The sequence below is a fragment of the Rousettus aegyptiacus genome, unplaced genomic scaffold (assembly GCF_014176215.1).
Source record: "Rousettus aegyptiacus isolate mRouAeg1 unplaced genomic scaffold, mRouAeg1.p scaffold_m13_p_5, whole genome shotgun sequence".
Lineage (NCBI taxonomy): Eukaryota > Metazoa > Chordata > Mammalia > Chiroptera > Pteropodidae > Rousettus > Rousettus aegyptiacus.
The window spans coordinates 43,556,656-43,575,490 of NW_023416308.1; the positions used below are offsets into that span (position 1 = coordinate 43,556,656).

The window sequence follows — 18,835 nt, forward strand, 5'->3', positions numbered from 1 at the left end:
TATGAAAATGTTCTGAGTATAGATGGTGGTGATGACTGCACAACATTGTGAATGTACACAATGCCACTGAATTATACTCTTAACATGGTTTAAATGGCAATTTTTATGTTATGCATATTTTCTAGAATAAATTTATTTTTGAAATTTTATTTCTTCCCTCCTTGGATTGTATTAAACTATCCTCGCAGTATAAGTGATGTCATCTATAGAGAATGGCTAGTGTTGTTTTTCTGTATTTTCCCTCTATCAAATATAGTTTTAAAACATGTTAATCTGATTACCAATCACATATTCAGGTGGATAGGCATTATCAGTGCCAAATGCAATAGTCATGTCCCAAGCATCAATAATACCCACAGTGAAATCCATGAAAATATCTCTATAATAAGATTCTGTATGTAGTCCTGAAAGTCACTAAACATCTCTGCATTTAGATACATCTTCCTGGCATTTTCAGTTTTAAGGATCACCTTGGTCTCTGGGCTTCCCAAGAACAGACGTTCATTGGCCATTTGAATGCTGATGGCCCTACCGATGAAAATGCTGATGGGCAAGGGTAATGGCTATGTCACTGTCTTCTGCTACTTGGTCATTTTCCTGTGGGATGTAGTTTTCATCTTTCACGGAGAACAGATTTGTGGTAATAAATGGAGGGCCGTGCTTTTCCCACTGAATCAAAATATGTCTTTCAGCAACCAGAAGCACATGTATTTTAAAGATGCCAGTTACATGATCAAAATATCTTAAGGCTGATGGAAAACAAAATGATGAATCTTTTAACAAAAGGAAAATAATGATGTAATTTCAAAATTCACACCACATTTATAAAATTCTAACCAATATCAATTCTAACTATAATAGTATTACTGTCTATGAAAAGTAGAAAACTTCACCAAATGCATTAAAATCTTAACAAAATTTTGAATTTTTTATTAGAATAGAGAAAGAAAAAAATGTTAATATTTTTAGTTTAAAAAAAAACAAATTAATTATATACAAAAAGCCCAAACCCAAATGTTTGGCAAATCGAAAAATAATAATAAAACAAACATCATTAAAAAAGTAAAGAATCCTAATTATTATAAAAATAACCTCGAAAGTCAACTATAATTTCAAAATAAAATAACATACATACTTTTCAGAACTTTATGTAAATAGTTAATCCACTGATGCAAGGTTGAATGTCTCATGAGATAAATAAGTTTTCTCTTTAAGTAGTCATTTATATTTTTTGTTTCATTTAACTCGAACTGTTTGCAAAATGTGATAAGCTACCTTTTTTCTTTTTCTTTTTTTTTTTTACAGTATAACCACTGGGAAAATATGTCTTCATTCCAACCTGACATTTTTTTTTCTATTTTCTGACTCTGGCAATAGAATTTCCATAGTAAGCAATTTCTATTACCACAGATAACTTCAGAAACACCTTCCTCATTTTCCCCTTCTTTTCTCTCTTTTCCCTCCACCCTCCACTATTTCTGCCCTCCCTTCTTCCACAAATTTTTATTTTACAAGATCATGTTCAAAGGAGAAATTAAAAATTCTCCCTGAATAGTTTTTCCTGGGGTGAGGACAGGTTTTTCTCTTGTACATTTTCAAAGTTGCCCCAGGCTTCTCCTTGTCCCCAAGACCACTTGATTGTGAAATAGCTAGCCAAATCAGGGGGTAATGCGTGGCTCTGCAGCCCAGCTGAATATTATAATCTTGACATTGGCCTTGCTGAATTGTAAATATCTTCCTCCCTAAACTACTTACCCATGAAAAACACTTGAACACATTTATGAAATAAGAGTCACACATATTTTGTTTTGTGTGTACATGAATCATGTCCTCTGATTAATCTTAAAATCCTTTAAATACTTCATCATTGTGCCCAGAATTGAACATAATATTTTCAGTGTGGTCTGATTAACACAGAAAAAGGGAGGATCATTACCTTTTTATTCTGAATATTCCACTATGAAAGTAGCCTAAGCTGTATTCACTGACTCATATCAAACTTTCTCCTACGTAAAACTAAGGACATTTTTATATTTGTGCCACTTAAAACACACATCTTCTTTGTCATCTACCTAGATTATTAGGATTTAGGGTATGAGTTTAGGAACTGAAACTTTCCCATGTTGAATTATATCAGGTTTATAAATGCCTCTGAAAAATGACAGCCTAGAACTATCTTTTAAGAAACCTTCTGACTTTACTAGAAATTACTGTCCAGGCAAGAGAGAAACCAGAGATATTAAGGGGACTCAAGTTACCTCAAGAATCTATGAACTTTCTTTGGTGTAAAAGTTGGGCATGGATGATAATTGCCATGGCAGAAAAGGGGAGCTTTAGGTATGGGTTCATAATTTCTTTATATTTATGTTCTCCACAAGGTTTTGCAAAGTTCTTTGCCTACAGTAGGTGCTCAATAAACATTTGCTGAATGCATTCAAGGACAGTGAGTTAATGTACACCCTGTTGATTGTTATAACAGAAGTCATTTGCTTTTCTGGGATTCTCTTTCATTCCAGTATAGCAGAAACATCCCTTTTATGAGTAAGATGGCTTTGTATTTACCACTGAAGGTCACGTGATAAAATTTTTAAAAAATCTACAGAAATTGCTAGTTTTAAGAACTTCAACTGAGATGGTTCAGCTGAAAGACAGATTAGAAACCACCAAAGAAATTTCTCAAATCTATTGCTCATCTGAACATTTCATATAGCTCTAGTACCCATTATTGGCTTTTCAGGAATAAATCTCAAGTTTAAATGCAAATAACTTGTACATTTTAAGAGAAGGCAGCGGAACTTAAGGGTTGCCTAGACTTTTATATCTGATTCAGGGTGAAAATTGGTTTAAATTGATACGAAAATAATTTCCAAGAACAAAATCTCTTCTTTAAAACATAAAATGATAGATACTATTTGTCCCAGGGAGGAGATATCAAAATGGTTAATCTCAAAAAAATATCTCAGGGAGAAAAAAATGGCACAGATGATAGAGGCTCTGTTCATCCCTCTGGCAACCAAATCAAAGTTGTGACAGAAACAAGGAGCAAACAGCAAAGGAAAATTGCCTGGGATCTAGATGAACAAGCCATACAACCATGAAGAAATCCAAGAAAGCTCCCTGCAACGGCAGAAGGTAGGACGGGCTGAGGACGCGGGGCTGCTCAGTCCCAAGCAGCTGAGCAAGACCGAGGCTGCGGCAGCGGCAGAAACCTCTTAAAGGGGCCGCATCTGCGAGCGGATTTTCACGGTGACGGACGTGTTCACTCTGAGCACCAGTGCCCAGTCGGCTGTGCTCAGGAGGCACCAGGGACTTACAGGGAGACATTGTCGGAGTGAGGATGGAGGTAGAAGTGCTCGGTACAGAAGTGTCGGCAGTATCCATTGTTCTCTGTTGAGCCCTCCTCCATCGTAGTGTGTGGACACAGCACCATTGCTGTGGCGTCATCAAACTGGATAACAAAGGTCGCTCCGCCCAGAGCAGTCCCTGAAAACCCTGCCTCCCCCAACTTGGGCCTCACCCAAGCCACGTCCAGGTGTATTGTTACAAAGTCAGGAGCTCCATGCTGAGGCTCACACTGGTGTGGCCTTTTGAGGCAACTATGAGCACAGCATCTGTGTATTTTGCTTGCTGAATCTTAACAGGTGGCCCCGGAGGGGTCGAGGCTTGGGCTCAATTTGGCCTGCAGCCGAACCCCTCTCAGGACTGTGCCACTGGACAGACGCCTACTTCACAAACCCACACTAGTAAGACCGGGAGACTTAGGAGCTTTGCTTATTACATAGAAACAGACATGGAAAAGCAGCCAAAACGGGAAGACAAAGAAGCAGAAACCATATGAGAGAACAAAATAGAGATCCAGATATTATGGAGTCCAGTAATCTAACAGATGCAGAGTTCGAAACACTAGTTATAAAGATGCTCAATGAATTTTTGGGAGATGTAGAGAACTCCAACAAAGAAATGAAAATGGAAATGGAAATTTTAAAAGGGAACCAGTCTGAAATGGAGAACACATTATCTGAGAGGAGAAGTATATTAAATGGAATAAACAAAGGAATAAACAAAGTGAGTAAAGAAGAGGATCGCATGCCTTATCTAGAGTACAGGAAACCCAGTCAGGACACTCAGACAGAATGGCAAGAAAAAAGATGCCACCGAGACTATAAAAATAATTTAAGGAGGATATGGGACACTATTAAGGCTCCAAATATTCATCTGATTGGCATAATTGAAGAAAATCAAGATGTTGAACAACAATTAAATTTGAAGAAATAATGATGGAAAACTTCCCTAACCTGGTGAAGGAAATGGACATAGAACCCCAGGAAGCTCAGAGGATTCCAAAAGTCAGGGATCCAAAGAGGCCCACCCCAAGTCACATCATGATTAAAATGCCAAAGGTTAAATTAAAAGAAACAATATTAAAAGCAGCAAGAGAAAAACAAATAATTACACATAAGGGAACACCCATACAACTGGCAGCTGCTTTCTCAAAATAAACTACGCAGGACAGAAGGGCTTGGCAAAACGTATTCCACAGGATGAAGACCCAGCATATACAACCAAGAATAATTTATCTGGCAAAGCTATCATTTAGAGTCAAAGGATAGATAAAGAGCTTCCTAGACAAAAAAACAACTAAAGGAATTTATCACCACCAAGACAGAATTACAGGAAATGTTGGAGGGACTTCTTTAAGAAGAAAAAACATGTATCAAAAACTGGAATAAAGAATGGTAACAACTACATTCCTATCAATAAGTACCTCAAATGGAAAAGAACTAAGTGCTCCAACCAAAAGATATAGTGGCTGAAAGGATAAGAAAACAAGACCCTTACATATGAAAAGGAAGGGAATGGAAAAAAATATTGCTTTGATGGACCTAGAAGTCAGACAGAGAATGATAAACACTATATGATTTCACTTATATGTGGAATCTAAGAAATAAAAAGAACAAACTAATCAAAAACAGACTCACAAATATAGTGGACAATTTGGTGATAGACAGAGGGAAAATGGGTGAGGAGGGCTGGGAGAATAGAGTAAAGGGTTAAAGAAGTATAAATTAGTAGCTGATGGATGGTCGGGGGGATGGGGAGCAGGGCATAAGGAATGCAATTAGCATTAATACATTGGCTAGGTGGAGGGTCAGAATAGGGAGGGAGCAATTGGGGGGATCATATTACTCACTATATAGATGTCTAACCAATGTACGGCATACCTGAAACTAATTAAAATTTTAAAAATATGTATATCTTAAAGTAAGAATGAGCTTTAAATTAATAAATTGTGAACATGACAGACAACAGCTCAATAGACTTACTGCTATATGATAAGACATCAATGGAGGTAAAGTTTTTCATCAATTCGACTCCCACATTGGACCTTCAAAAAATAAGCCTGATATATGCCCAGATATTAAAGTAAAAATAAATAACTGGTTTAGCTGGATTGAATCAGTCTTAACTTTCTGCAAATGATTTTATTGATTGATTGATTCATTCATTCATTCATTCATTTAAATGTATTTAAGATATTCTGGGGAAGTAAATGGGTTAGGAATTCTGGAAAACTGTTCTGCTAATGACAGGAATCCAGGGATCTAGAAAGAGTCACTTACATTCCATCTGCAACTAATATACACACGCACACACGCACAGACACACACACATGTGTATATATACATAATCTTTGATTTTTACCTTCTAATTTTTTTTAAACAAGACATCCTCTTCATCTTCACCACCTGTAGTATTCAGGCTTTCATCGACATTTTCGTAGGCCAGTGATCGTCAAATGTGAGCATGCATCAGGATTCTCAGGAGTGCTTAACAGCACTCAGATTACAGACCTCATCTCCAGAGCTTTTGATTTAAAAATCTAGGCACTTGAAGGGATATCATGTTTGTAACAGCCATGGCTATTATTCATAATAGTCACATTATGGAAACAATCTAAGTGACCATTAATGGATGAATAGATAAAGTAAATGTGGTCTATATATAAAATATGGAGGACATAATGCTAAGTGAAATAGGTCAGATACAGAAAGACAAATACTGCATGATCTCATTTTTTGTGGAATTTTGAAAAGTCAAACTCATAGAAACAGTAGACTAGTGCTTGCCAGGGCTTAGGGGTTGGGCAGAATGGGGAGCTGTTGGTCAAAGCGTATAAATTGTTAGCTATAAGTTCTGAGGATCCGATGTAAAACATAGTAACTATAGTTAATAATAATGTATTGTATACTTAAAATTTGCTAAGAAAGTATAGCTTAAGTGTTCTCACCACATGCATACACACTCACTCAAAATAGTAACTGTGAGATGATGGATATGTTAATCAGTTTGATTATGGTAATCATTTCACTATATATATATAAGTATATCAAAACATCACATTGTACACCTTAAATATATAGAATTTTATTTGTCAATCATGCTTCAATAAAGCTGGAAAAAATTGTTCTAGAGTGAGGTTGAAGAATTTGGATTTCCGACAAGCTCTCAGATGAAGCTGAGGCTGTCTACTCAAGGACATTACTTTGAGAACCCTGTCCTAGATTATTATATTACCTTTCTTCCCCTTTAGTTTACCCAACCTAAATACATCCTCTATGCTGCCTACTGTATTCCCACACACATAATCTTTCCACGACTTTCCTTCATCAACCTACAGTATAAGGACCAATCTCCCTAACTGGCATACAACCTTGTATTAGCGTCTACTTCCCCAGCCTCATCGTCATGTACTTCCCACCTTCACAAGTTCCCAAGGAGTCTATTTTACATACTCTATTTTTCTCCTTTAGAGTAGAACTTCAGTCAATCTTATTCACTATAATATTTCAAGTGCCTAGCACAGTGAGCTTCACCTCAAGATAATAGGTCTTACCAATTAAGACGGTGGCTATATCTGGTCAAATCAAATTCACTCTTTAAAATGAAATATATTTGAGAAAGGTAGAACTTCCAGATCCAGATTCACAGAGCCTCAAGAGGGAACAAAGGAAGTATTTTCCAAAATTGAAAAAGATTGCCTGAATCCCAGGAAAGGATTTTTTTAGGTCAGGTGAGAATAATATTCTCCTCACTGAGGGGCAAGCGGACTGGAGAACTGAGAGTTCAGAGTAGCTGGACAGTGAAGGCTGCATGAAGTGGTGGAGTCATGGGAGACAGTGCTATACCCCATTGACTTTAGAATAAGGTGGATTGGGATTCCAATTCTGCAATTTACTATGTATGTGACTTTGGCCAAGCTCTTTAATATGTTTGTGCTTAAATTTCCATATGTGTAAAATGGGCATAATAATAATCACTACATAGGGTTTTATTGAGGATCTTATCACTCCTATCTTTGGCACAAGATTAAAATTTGTCTCAGTGGGAAACTTGCACTTGTTCAAACATGTATTCCCCCACATCTATTCCAGGTAAGGTTGAAGTTGATAAAAGAAATAAATACCTGGCCCTGTAAATTTGGTTACCAAAGTCAAACTTTGATGGAACATTAAAATTAGAATAAAAAATATGTACTCATGGCATAAAGGCATTCATTTCCATGTGTCTTGTCTTCATATTATTGAGTATGCATGTGTGTGTATGTATATATTATATTGCATAAAAAGGTGTGTAATATTAAATCATAATAGAAACTGAAAGAATTGTCAACAATTATGTTGTCTATATAAAGTATTCTCATGTGGTAAACCTTTGTTTATATTTTCTCATTATGATTATCAATAAAACTCTTAAATCAAAGAAAAAATACTTTTTTTTAACTTTGAAGCAGTATCTGAGGAGGTAGCATCTGATTCTGTAGCCAGGGTTGGGAGAGAAAACCCTGGTGGGAAAATGTATTTACTATGTTACAAATGAATGTGAAACAGGCATAGTCTATGGACTTGTGAAAAGAAATGATGTCATTGAACCTGGCTTGGACCTAAGAAGGGGCCCTAGAGCTTAGCAATAAAATGATCCATGAGACTTCTTGGATATGGAATCACTTGTGAGGCCAAGTATTCCTTGTATAGTGTCTATACACTAAATCACCTGTGAGGAGACTCAAATCTTTGCTTCCATGCAGTAGGGGGAAAAAACTGGACAGTTCAAATAGAGCAGGGAATCCAGAAGGAAATGTGTTTATTGGAAAGTAAAACGAGGTCAGGCAGATTATTGTCACTATAGAGCCCACTTGAGAAGCATGATGGACCTAAAATATATGCAGGTCTGCCAGATCAGAGACTTAGGATTTCCTGATAGCAGCAGGGATAGTGTGCAAGAAGAGTTCCTTCCACATAGGCTGCAACAAGGACCATTTCAAGAAGAAGCCAGATGTGGCCAACAGGAAATATGGAGTCAGAACACGTATTCTCTTCCCTTAGAATTAACACATGGTTCTGAGACCTTCAAGACAGAAAGGCCTCTATGTCTCCATGATCATTATCCCTTTTGTTATTAGTAAAATATTTATTAAAAAAAGAGATTCTCCATACCTTGATCAGGAAAACAAAAAGAAGAGAAAGTGAAATAAGGTTGAAAGGAAAATCTTGTAGAGATGTAGGATCAGTTCTGCCATTCCCTCTGACCTTGCATCATCCTAATAATTGAATTGGATTTGAACTTGTATTTCAAGGATATTATGCTATCCAGCTTGCTCTTATGAACCCATATTGGAAAACCAAGGCCTTTCTATAGCAGCAGCTCCCAAACTGTGGAACAAAAGTCATTTAAAAGTCTTCATTAAATGCATATTCCTTGGTCAAGTAACTTGGCGAAATGTTTTATGCTTTATCCACACTTGAAGAGATGGATACTAAAATTACTGAGAAGGCCTGCTGCAAAGAAAACTATTTAATTCTTTTCCCAGATTTTATGTCACTTATTCTTTCACTCAACAGTTATCGAGAACCTTCTAGGTGTTAGCCATTGTGCTAAGTCTGTGAGACAAAATGGTAGCCCTCAGTGGCTCCCTATCAAACACAGATGACCTCTAAGATTCCACTTACCCATCTAACTTCATCTCTCCCTCACTTGTTGCATTTCAGGCTCAGTGATCCCCCTCAGGATTCCTGGAACATCCCAGCGTGCTCTTGCCTCAGATTCTGTTCCCTCTCTTGGGAACAGTATTTCCTCCAAAATTCATGTAGCTCACTTCCTCATTTCATTTAGGTTGCTGTTCAAGTGATTCATTCTCAGGTTGCTGCCTTACCCGACCACTATTTTTTTATTATTATTATTATTTTATGTTTTTATTATGGTGACATTGGATAACAAAATCCAGTAAGTTTCAAATGTACAATTCAACAGTTACTCTCTGCCCTCTTTATTAATCTTTATAATAATAATTTTAATTTAATTTTTCTGGTTAATTATAAAAGGAAGACACACAATTATTATTTACACTTGATATGACTATATCCCAAGAAAGGCTAAACTAGTGTGAGGGACAAACATGTAAACTTACTACAAAAAGTGAATAATTTGAAAGATATGTAAGTAGAACTTCATGGGCACCTAAAAGAAATTTAGCAAATTTGGCCTGGGACAGTTAAAAATGGCTTCATGAAGGAAGAATGGGAATTATTGCTTAATAGCCACAGAGTTTCCATTTGGAATGACAAAAAAGTTTGGAAATAGATAGTGGTGATAACAGTACACTTTGTAAATGTAATTAATGCCATTGCAGTATACACTTAAAAATGGTTAAAATGGAAAAACTTTGTTATATATGTTCGATCATACTTTTAACAATTAATAATGTAATATACCAAAAACCATTGAATTATACACTTTAAATGGGTGTACTGTATGATATGTGAATTATGTCTCAATAAAACTGTTTTTGGTTTTGTTTTTAAAGAATGGCTTCACAGAACTGGTGGCATTTGATTCTCAAAAGATGAGAGGGAGATTACCAGATAGAGATGAGGGGAAATCTATCTTTGGCTCTGGGGTTTTATCTTTTTAGAAAACTTTATCTTTACTACATCTCTGTAAACCGTGGCCATAGCCCAGAACCATTAACCTTCCCTAAAGTTCTTATGTTATAAAGATCCCAGTAATAACCAAATTAAAGAAGAATCGAGGCTAACAGATGTTGAAGACATTCTGGAGAATTTTGAAAAATTATACTGTTCCCTTGACCTGGGACTTCTAAAGCAGTTTTCATCTGATTCCCCAGGGCTAAAATATGCTTATTCTTGGGTTTCTTAGAATTCTTGTTTTCAGATTCATTTCTCAACACTGGGTCCTAAATGATTGAGGTGACAAACTCTAATAATAAGGAGTTGGGGCTCTTCTCCACTAGCCAACAGTCATGGTCTTGAAACTCTGGAATCCCAGCTTAGTACTACTCTTAAGAGTAAGATTGCCAAGGACTTAGGGTAGATAGCTTAATAAGACATCAAATAGTTCTAAAAAATAAAGATTTTTCTTTCAACACAGATATAGTGAGTGATTACATGTTACAGGTAAAAAAGAATTAAACTTTGATTCCTGATATCACCATTTACCTGGGTGATTATGCATTAAATGAAGTTCATTTCATCATTGTTAAGGGGTTCTTTACACATAGGACATTCATGTTTAAAGAGAATAATAGAATAAACCTATTTAATTTCAGATGTGCTTCTTATAAGTAGCAAATCACTGAATTTTCAAAAATTATTTCAATCTAATATGAGAAATTTATCCACCCTTAACTATTATCTCTTTGAAAATTAGGATACAATTTCTCTTTTTATTTTAATCTAGGTATTTTACATAAGACATTGGGATAGCAAAGGAGGTGGAAGCAAAAGTCATGGAAAGGCATGAGGTTGAATGTACAGATTTCATGCCTTTATCATTTTCCAATCTCCTCGTTTTCACTTATATTCTGACTCTAAGTAGAGTCACCAAATTTAGGTAAGTCTGGAACTGGTGAGGACAGACCTGTGTATGTACCCTGTTATTTGTTTTGTTTTGTTTAACTAAAATACAGTAAAATTGACTTCATTTAATATATGGTTCTATGAGTTTTAACATGTCAAGATTTGTGTAAGCACCACCATAATCAGAATACGGACTAGCTCCATCATTCCCATAAACTGGCCCTTTGTAGCATTATTTACAATAGTCAAGATATGGATGTAACCTAAGTGTCCATCCATAGATGAATAAATGAAGAAGAATTGGTACATACATACAATGGAATATAACTCAGCCATAAAAAGAATAAAATTTTGCCATTTGCGACAACATGGATGGACCTAGAGTATATTATGCTAATTAAAATAAGTCAGACAGAGAAAAAAAAAGTACCATATGATTTTACTTATATGTGAAATCTAAAAAACAAAATAAACAAATAAAACAAAACAAATTTGGACACAGAGAACATTTTGATGGTTGCCAGATGGGAGGGGGATTGGGAGATGAGTGAAAAGAGGGAAGGGATTAAGATGTTTAAATTTCCAGTTATAAAAGTAGTCAGAGTGATATAAAGTACAGCATAGGAAATATAGTCAATAATATTGTACTAACTACGTATAGTGTAAGAAATGATGCTAGACTTATCTGGTTGATCACTTCATAAGTTATGTAAATGTCTAATCACTATGTTGTTACACCTGAAAATAATATAATTGTATATGTCAACTCTAATTGAAAAATAAAAAAAAATTCAAAAGAAACATTAATATTGGTAGTGGATGGGACCTGAGCATGTGAATTAAAGGATACAAGTATGAAAAAGAAGAGGATTAAAGAAAGAAACGTAGAGAACATAAATATTTACATAGAGGACTCACAAAGAGAAACCTTTTGAGCTGTGGTCTGAGAACTCTATTTTTTACCAGTTCATATAACTAACCGTCTGAATGTTCCAGACTTATGGTCCTTCTTGTTTGGAGCTGGGAGTTTGTATCAGACCAAGGTGAGAGAGATACTTTTAAAAGAAATTGTGTTCAAATTTAGAAGAGCCTTAAATAGTTAATAAAGGAGTTGATCTCATCAATTATGTCATGTGTAAAAGCCATGATGAAAGTTTCTGATCAGGACAAGAAGATGATGAAAGTAGAATTTTTGAAAAATGAATTTTGTACTAAATGGTTGGGGAGGGGGAGGAGAGAGTGAAGCAAGATCACTTAAGAAAGATTACAGAAAGGGAAAATCAAAAAACACTAACTGAACTATGCAAATAATAAGAAAATTCCTGTAAAGACAGAAGGCTGAAACAGATTTAATTGGATTGGAGCCTCAGAGGCCAAGGTCAAAGAGAATTTTTAGGCAGGATGGTTAGCAGTGCCAAATACTACAGAGATGGTTAAAAATCCACCTGCCAGTGGAAAAAGTAATAATAATAATAGCATAGATATTGTCAAAAGGATTAATGCTGAACAGAGAAACTTTTCATCCACATCTGTTGCTAAAATGACAAGCTTTAGGCTTTTAATTCTTGCCTTGAGAAAGGTGAGCATTCAAAGTCACTGTGACTTTTTCTGAAATTCTGGAAAAGGAAATAATTCCTACCTTCGTGAAGTCTTTTGAAGCCAAGTAAATGACCCAGAGAACTAAGATAAATATCAACATCATCAGTAATTTATGTGCTGTGGCATTTGGAAACAAAGTATCCTCTAAGAAAGAACAGGAGAAAGTGACACATTAAATCAAATAAACATGACATTGCTCTCTACACTTTGGTTCCTCCTCAGTAGTTTCCAGAATAGGTCTATATGCTACTACCTCCTGGATTTTCAGGAAGTTCCAATATATGTTCTAAAAGAAATCATAAATAACAGTCCTCCCTGAGGTGGGGAATCGAGCAGATTGGAGGACTCCTGGTTTCTTCTCAGGTTGACTCTTCAGTTTGGAGTCATATCAGGGCTCTGAGCTTTTTCTCTCATCAAAGACTCAGTGGGCATAACAAGGTTTTTACCCATAGCAATTGTTTACCCTAAGAAACACTTTTTTGGTGCCCTCTAATAAATCCTAGTCTCTAATTCTCTCTCAGATACACACACACAATCATTATGTGGTACCCTTCCTCACTGGTCTTACTTGCCTACCAAGGCTTAAGTCTAAATCTCCCATTTGTTTTTCAGGGAGCTTGTTTCCACCTAAGGTTTGTAACCTCCTCATGCTAAAGTAGTTGAGAAACTTTGCCATAAAAGTTCAGGGTGTATTCTTTAGAGTTGTCATTGCTGTGTGGTTGGAATTTTAGTTTTATATTTTTAAACCCAAAATCCTAAAAGTACGTGGCAAAGAACTAAATTATAGCAGAGTTTCACAAACTTTTTTTGTCCAGGATCCACAGAAAGAAAATCGTATCAAATTATCAAAGCCCATTTCAGGTCATACACACACAACACACACGTGCGCGCGCACACATCTCACAAAACAGTTACCACATACAATGTACTGTGATATTTTCTAGTTATGCTATTTTAATCCATTTCATTACATTCCATTTTAAAAGTATTTTCTATGTCTAAATAAAATAATTTTACTATCTCGAAAGGGTTACTATCACCATTTGAAAAGCACTGATTGATCTATTGCTCTCTCTCCTGTCTCTACCATTAAGCATGCAAATAAGAGTTGGAAGGTACCACATAGTGGTTGAATATCTTCTCCATCACATTCTCATACTCTTTCACAGGAATTATAGCCATCCAGAGTTTCTTTGGTTAAAGCAGTCTTTGCATTTATTTCAGGGTTAGAGTTTCCCTATAAGCTTCATTGATCAAAAGCTGAAATGCCATTTGTGGCCACAATATCCCAGCTGTAATAACAGCCTTTCTTTCAATGACCTGTTTCTGCTCACTCTACAGAGCCAGAAGACAGAAGCCATGAAGGAGTTCTTAAGTTTGTTTCAGAGATTAGATATAGGTAATCACAGTCCAGGGTCACACTTGTTTGAATCCTTACATATTTACATATATAATGCACTTCCCTTGGTCTTGCCTTTGTTTTGCTGTCATGTGGGATTAGTCACTTCCACAGTTGCAGGAGAAATATCTGAAAAACTGGAAATAAAAATGGAAGCCCTTGTCCACAGTTCCTGAATGACTGAGAATTGATTTTGCTGTTTCATCTCAAGATTTGGAGTGCTTTTTTATAAACTCTCTTGCTTAAACAACTGCATACATTAAGCACTCCAACAATGATGATTTAAATTAAATCTCAGGCCATAAAAAGAAGAATGTACTGTGATATTTTCTAGTTTTGCTATTTTAATCCATTCCATTCCATTCCATTTTAAAAGTATTTTAAAATCCCACTGGAATTTGCTTTGTAATAGGGTAGGAGAGAACCCCAAAAATAAAATTCTGTCAATGAGAGGATCACTGTCACTGAAGGTAGTATCTGATCACAATGCAGCCACCTACCGAATGGCATGTTATCACCATATTTTACCAGCCATATTTAATTTGCATTGCTCTGCATGGGGCTATCAATAGAGAGAGATAGAGACAGAGACCGAGATACCTAGATATAGAGATATCTAGATATAGATACAAATATATGGAAATATATATGTATATATAGATATCTATATACAGAAGTAGAGATAGAGATATCTAGATATGGATATGTATATAGATATACATGCATGTATTTCATATACTTTTTGATATATGGATATACATATAACATTTGTTTGTTTGCATCTATACCAATACCTCCAGGCACATATTCATAAAACTACATGGATATCAGGACTATGATCACAGAGCATTGGAGATTGGCACAGAAATTCAGTAGATAATTTCTAAAATAATTTTATTGAAAGAAAAGAGATATAGATTTCACCAATCCTTCCCCACTCTTTTTAAGGAATGTTTCTCTCTACTGCCTTATGCTACAGTATACTGACAATTATTATAGTATCTGGAACCCTGAAAGTTTGCTTACCTGTGTGGAATTAAGTGAAAACATGTGGCTTCATAAATCCTTGATGATAAATGTGTGCTCTGAGCACAGCATAATTAGCACAGCTTTGTAGATAATAGCATAGTAAACAGACAAACGCTTTGTACCCCTAAAATATATAATTAACTCATTTTGTTTCCATAATAGTTACGGAGCTAGTCAGGAAAGAAACTAGTACCCCCATGTAATAAAGAGTCTGGGACACAGAGTCCACAAAACTTGTCTGAGGTCACAGCATCGGCAATTGAGCTGGGGCTAGAGTGCCAGGCCCTTGCCTTGTGTGGGCCTGCAGCCCACAGGAATGGGCGCAGTGGGTTCAGGGTATGAATCTCCAATCCTTGAGAAAATAAATATAACAAAGGAAAGCTGATTTTTGGTTGACTCGTGTTTCTCAAATTAAAATTATTTTGCCCAGTGATAAGGGGAGTATGAGGGTGCATTTTGGAAGAAGTGGAGTAGTAGGTACTAAATAGCACGCTTTCCTATTGTGTTAATTTTACTCAATGATTTGGCAGGGAGGGAAGGTAGAATTAAAGCTATTTAATTAGAAAGTAACTTTAGACATTTTTATCAATCTAATCTTCAACATTCCTTGGGGGAAATGTAACAGTTGCATGAATTTTTAAGATAAAAAACACTGCCAAGAAATTTTAATCCTTTAGCAAAATCTTTTTCAGAAATATCCATTGGCCTCTGAAGGTTAAAGTTTATTCTTCTCTGCTTTTGGAAGACATTTCGAGAGAAGTTTGACCTAAACTCAGAGAAACTCCTCTGGCACACACTCAGAGAAAATCTCGGGACTGTGTGAGGGCGTTGCCAACACCCTGTGGGAGAGGGTGCTCTGGCCTTATCAACATAATGAGTATCCAGTGTGGGGACAGTGGAGGAATGGTACAAACATTTGTTCTAGGCAGAACATTAAGAACTCATTCCTGAAATTTCCTTCCATTTGGAAGGATATTCATGATTGTTCATAAGAAAGTACGCAAAGAAGGCCTGGCTTGGTCTACTGCTGCCTGGACTGGGTAGGTAAGCTTCTCTGATTCTGGGATTCAGTATCAGAAAGACCACCTGCCTTGCAGGTATAAGCTACGTTCTCCAATTTCAGCTTTCTTAGAAGTAACCATGAATTTAGGGGGCGGGTTTTTCTCCATTCGTTTACTCTTTTCTAATTTCTCCACTCATTCAGAACTCAGCCTGAAAGAGAACAGGTATTTATTAGAACCCCTATAAAAAATTATGAATTCCCTCAATATTGTGTCATCAATTGCACTTGAGCTTTTAGTTCATCTTCTCATTTGACTCTCAGAAATGAAGAGTGCAAAAACATTATCCCCATTACATAGATAGAGAAAGGGAGACTCAAAAGGCAAAATAATTTGCTTATACTTATACAAGCCTGTATCTGAGCCAGGGGGAGAAGGGTACGAACTATGGCCTGGACCAAAACTGTGGCCTGTTGTTATAAATAAAGTTTCTCTTGGAAGACCTCTACACCCATTTGCTTACATACTACCTATGACTGGTTTTTTTTTTCCCCAAATACAGAGTCAAGTATTTGAGACAGTGATCATATGATCCACAAGCCTAATATATTTATTATCTAGCCCTCACTAAAAAAGTGAGTGGACTGAAAGAAGACAAGGAGTCTGTACTCATTAAGTGGAGTCATAAAGTGGCATAGAAATTATGATTAATGACGAGTTATAATATGTGCCCATGGGTCTAATCATCTAAAGCGATGCAAAGAGGAAGGTCACTGGGTTGAAGAGAGACAAAAAACTACGAAGATTTAGATGTCAGATATGTCATTCACATGTCTATTAAAAACTCACAGAATGCGAATGAGATTGGGTTGGGGAGGAAGATCATGAACTCAACACTGAACTCTTTTACAATGTACAGAAGTTGATCATAAAGAAAAGAGGGTGGTGATGGGTGTTAACAAGAGAATGATCCTCAGAGGGAGGTGGAATTCCACAGAAGAGGGTGCTATAGATAAAATTAAGAATGATTTCTATTTCATATTCCACATTCCTAATTTTGTACCCTGTAGCCCCAAACAGAGTGAATTGATTTTCCCTAAATCGTTTCCAGCGTACGATGGGAAAATCTTAAGCAATCCTTAGGATTTTCAAGTATTAGAGAATATATCCAACATAACTGTATATTTTTGTTTTAACAGCTTAATTGATCTATAATATACATATCATTAAATTCACCCATTTTAAGTGTACAGTTGACTAACTCTTAATAAATTTACTTAGTTATAAAATCATCACTAAAAATCAGTTTTAGAAAACTTCCATCCCTAAAAATCAATTTTAGAACACTTCCATCATCCCAAAAGATTGCTCATGTTTATATGCAATCTCTTTTCATTCCCGCTTCCAGCCCCAGGCAATCACTAATCTGCTTTGGCACTCTCACCAAAAATCAATTTATTATAAATGGTTTATTTCATTGATCTATAAGTCTATCTTTATGCCAGTACCAAACAGGCCTAATTACTGTTAATTTGTAGAAAGGTCCAAACTCAGATGTATGAATTCTCTGACCTTTCATTTTTTAATATTGTTTTTGCTATTCTGGATCACTTAAGTTTCCACAGAAATTTTAAGGGCAGCTTATTAATTTCTTCAAAAAAAAAAAAAAAGCTAGTTGGAAATTTGATGGCAATTGTGTTCATCTAAACATCAATTTGGAGAAAACTATCATCCTAACAATATTAAGTCCTCCAATCCATGAATGTGGGCTATCTTTCCATTTGGAGAGGTATACTTTATTACTTGCAACAATATTTTGTAATTTTCAGATTAAGATTTACACTTGTTTTATTTAATTTATTCTTAAGTACTTAATTCATTATGCCACTGCTATAAACGGAATTTTATTAATTTTGTTTTCAAATTATTCATTGATAATTTATAGAAATACAATTGATTTCTGTATATTGTAATCTTATACCCTACAAACTTGCTGAACTCATTTACTTGTTCTAATAGATTTTTAGTGGATTGCTTAGGATTTTCTATATTGGGCATCATGTCACCTCCAAATAGAGATAGTTTTACTTCTTACTTTCCTTTTTTTGCCTAATAGTCCTGCCTAGAACCTCCAGTACAATGGTGAATAGTAGTGGTGAAAGCATACACTCTTGCCTTTTTTCTCATCTTGGGGAAGCTTTCAGTCTTTTACCACTAAATAGGATCCTATTTGTGGGTTTTTCATAGATGCTCTTTATCAGAATGAGAAAGTTGCTTCCTATTATTACTAATATGTTGAGTGTTTTAGTCATAAAGTATGTTAAATTTTGTCAAATGCTTTTTTTTTTTTTTGGTGTTTATTGAGATACCCATGTGAGTTTTCTCTTTTACACCATCGATAAGCTGTATCACATTTATTTTCACACGTTAAATTCACTTTGCATTCCTGGAATAAATTCTTCTTAGTCATGGTGTATAATCCTTTTCATAAATTAATAGATTAAATGTGCTAATATTTTATCGAATATTCTCATGTATATATATTCATGAGATATTGGTTTCTAGTTTTCTTGTAGTGTCTTTGTCTGGTTTTATTACCAGAGTAATACAGGCTTCACAGAACGAGCTGCATTGTTAGATGCATATATTTTTCTAATTGTTGTATATCCTTAATGTATTGACCCTTATATCATTAGAAATGTGTTCCTCATCTCTAGTAACATTATTTTTTAAGTCTATTTTGTCTGTTAATAGTATAGCAACTTCTTATGACTTTCTTATGACTACTGTATATATATCTTTTGCCATCTTTTTACTTTTGATCCATTTGTATTATTAAATATAGTGTGTCTCTTGTTGACAGTATATAGTTGAATCTTGTCTTATTAACCAATCTGGAAATTTCTTCTTTTTGATTCAGTTGATTAATCCAT

General features: G+C 35.4%; 1 protein-coding gene across 1 annotated transcript in view; it reads right to left on the reverse strand.

The window, feature by feature from the left end:
- Positions 1-246: 246 nt before the first annotated feature.
- The window catches only part of LOC107505041 (NXPE family member 2-like), a 33,605-nt gene continuing 15,016 nt past the window's right edge, over positions 247-18,835 (reverse strand). The window contains 4 exon segments of the mRNA XM_036221554.1: positions 247-383; positions 386-558; positions 560-749; positions 1,136-1,271. Of these exon segments, the coding sequence (XP_036077447.1) occupies positions 247-383; positions 386-558; positions 560-749; positions 1,136-1,271 (636 nt within the window).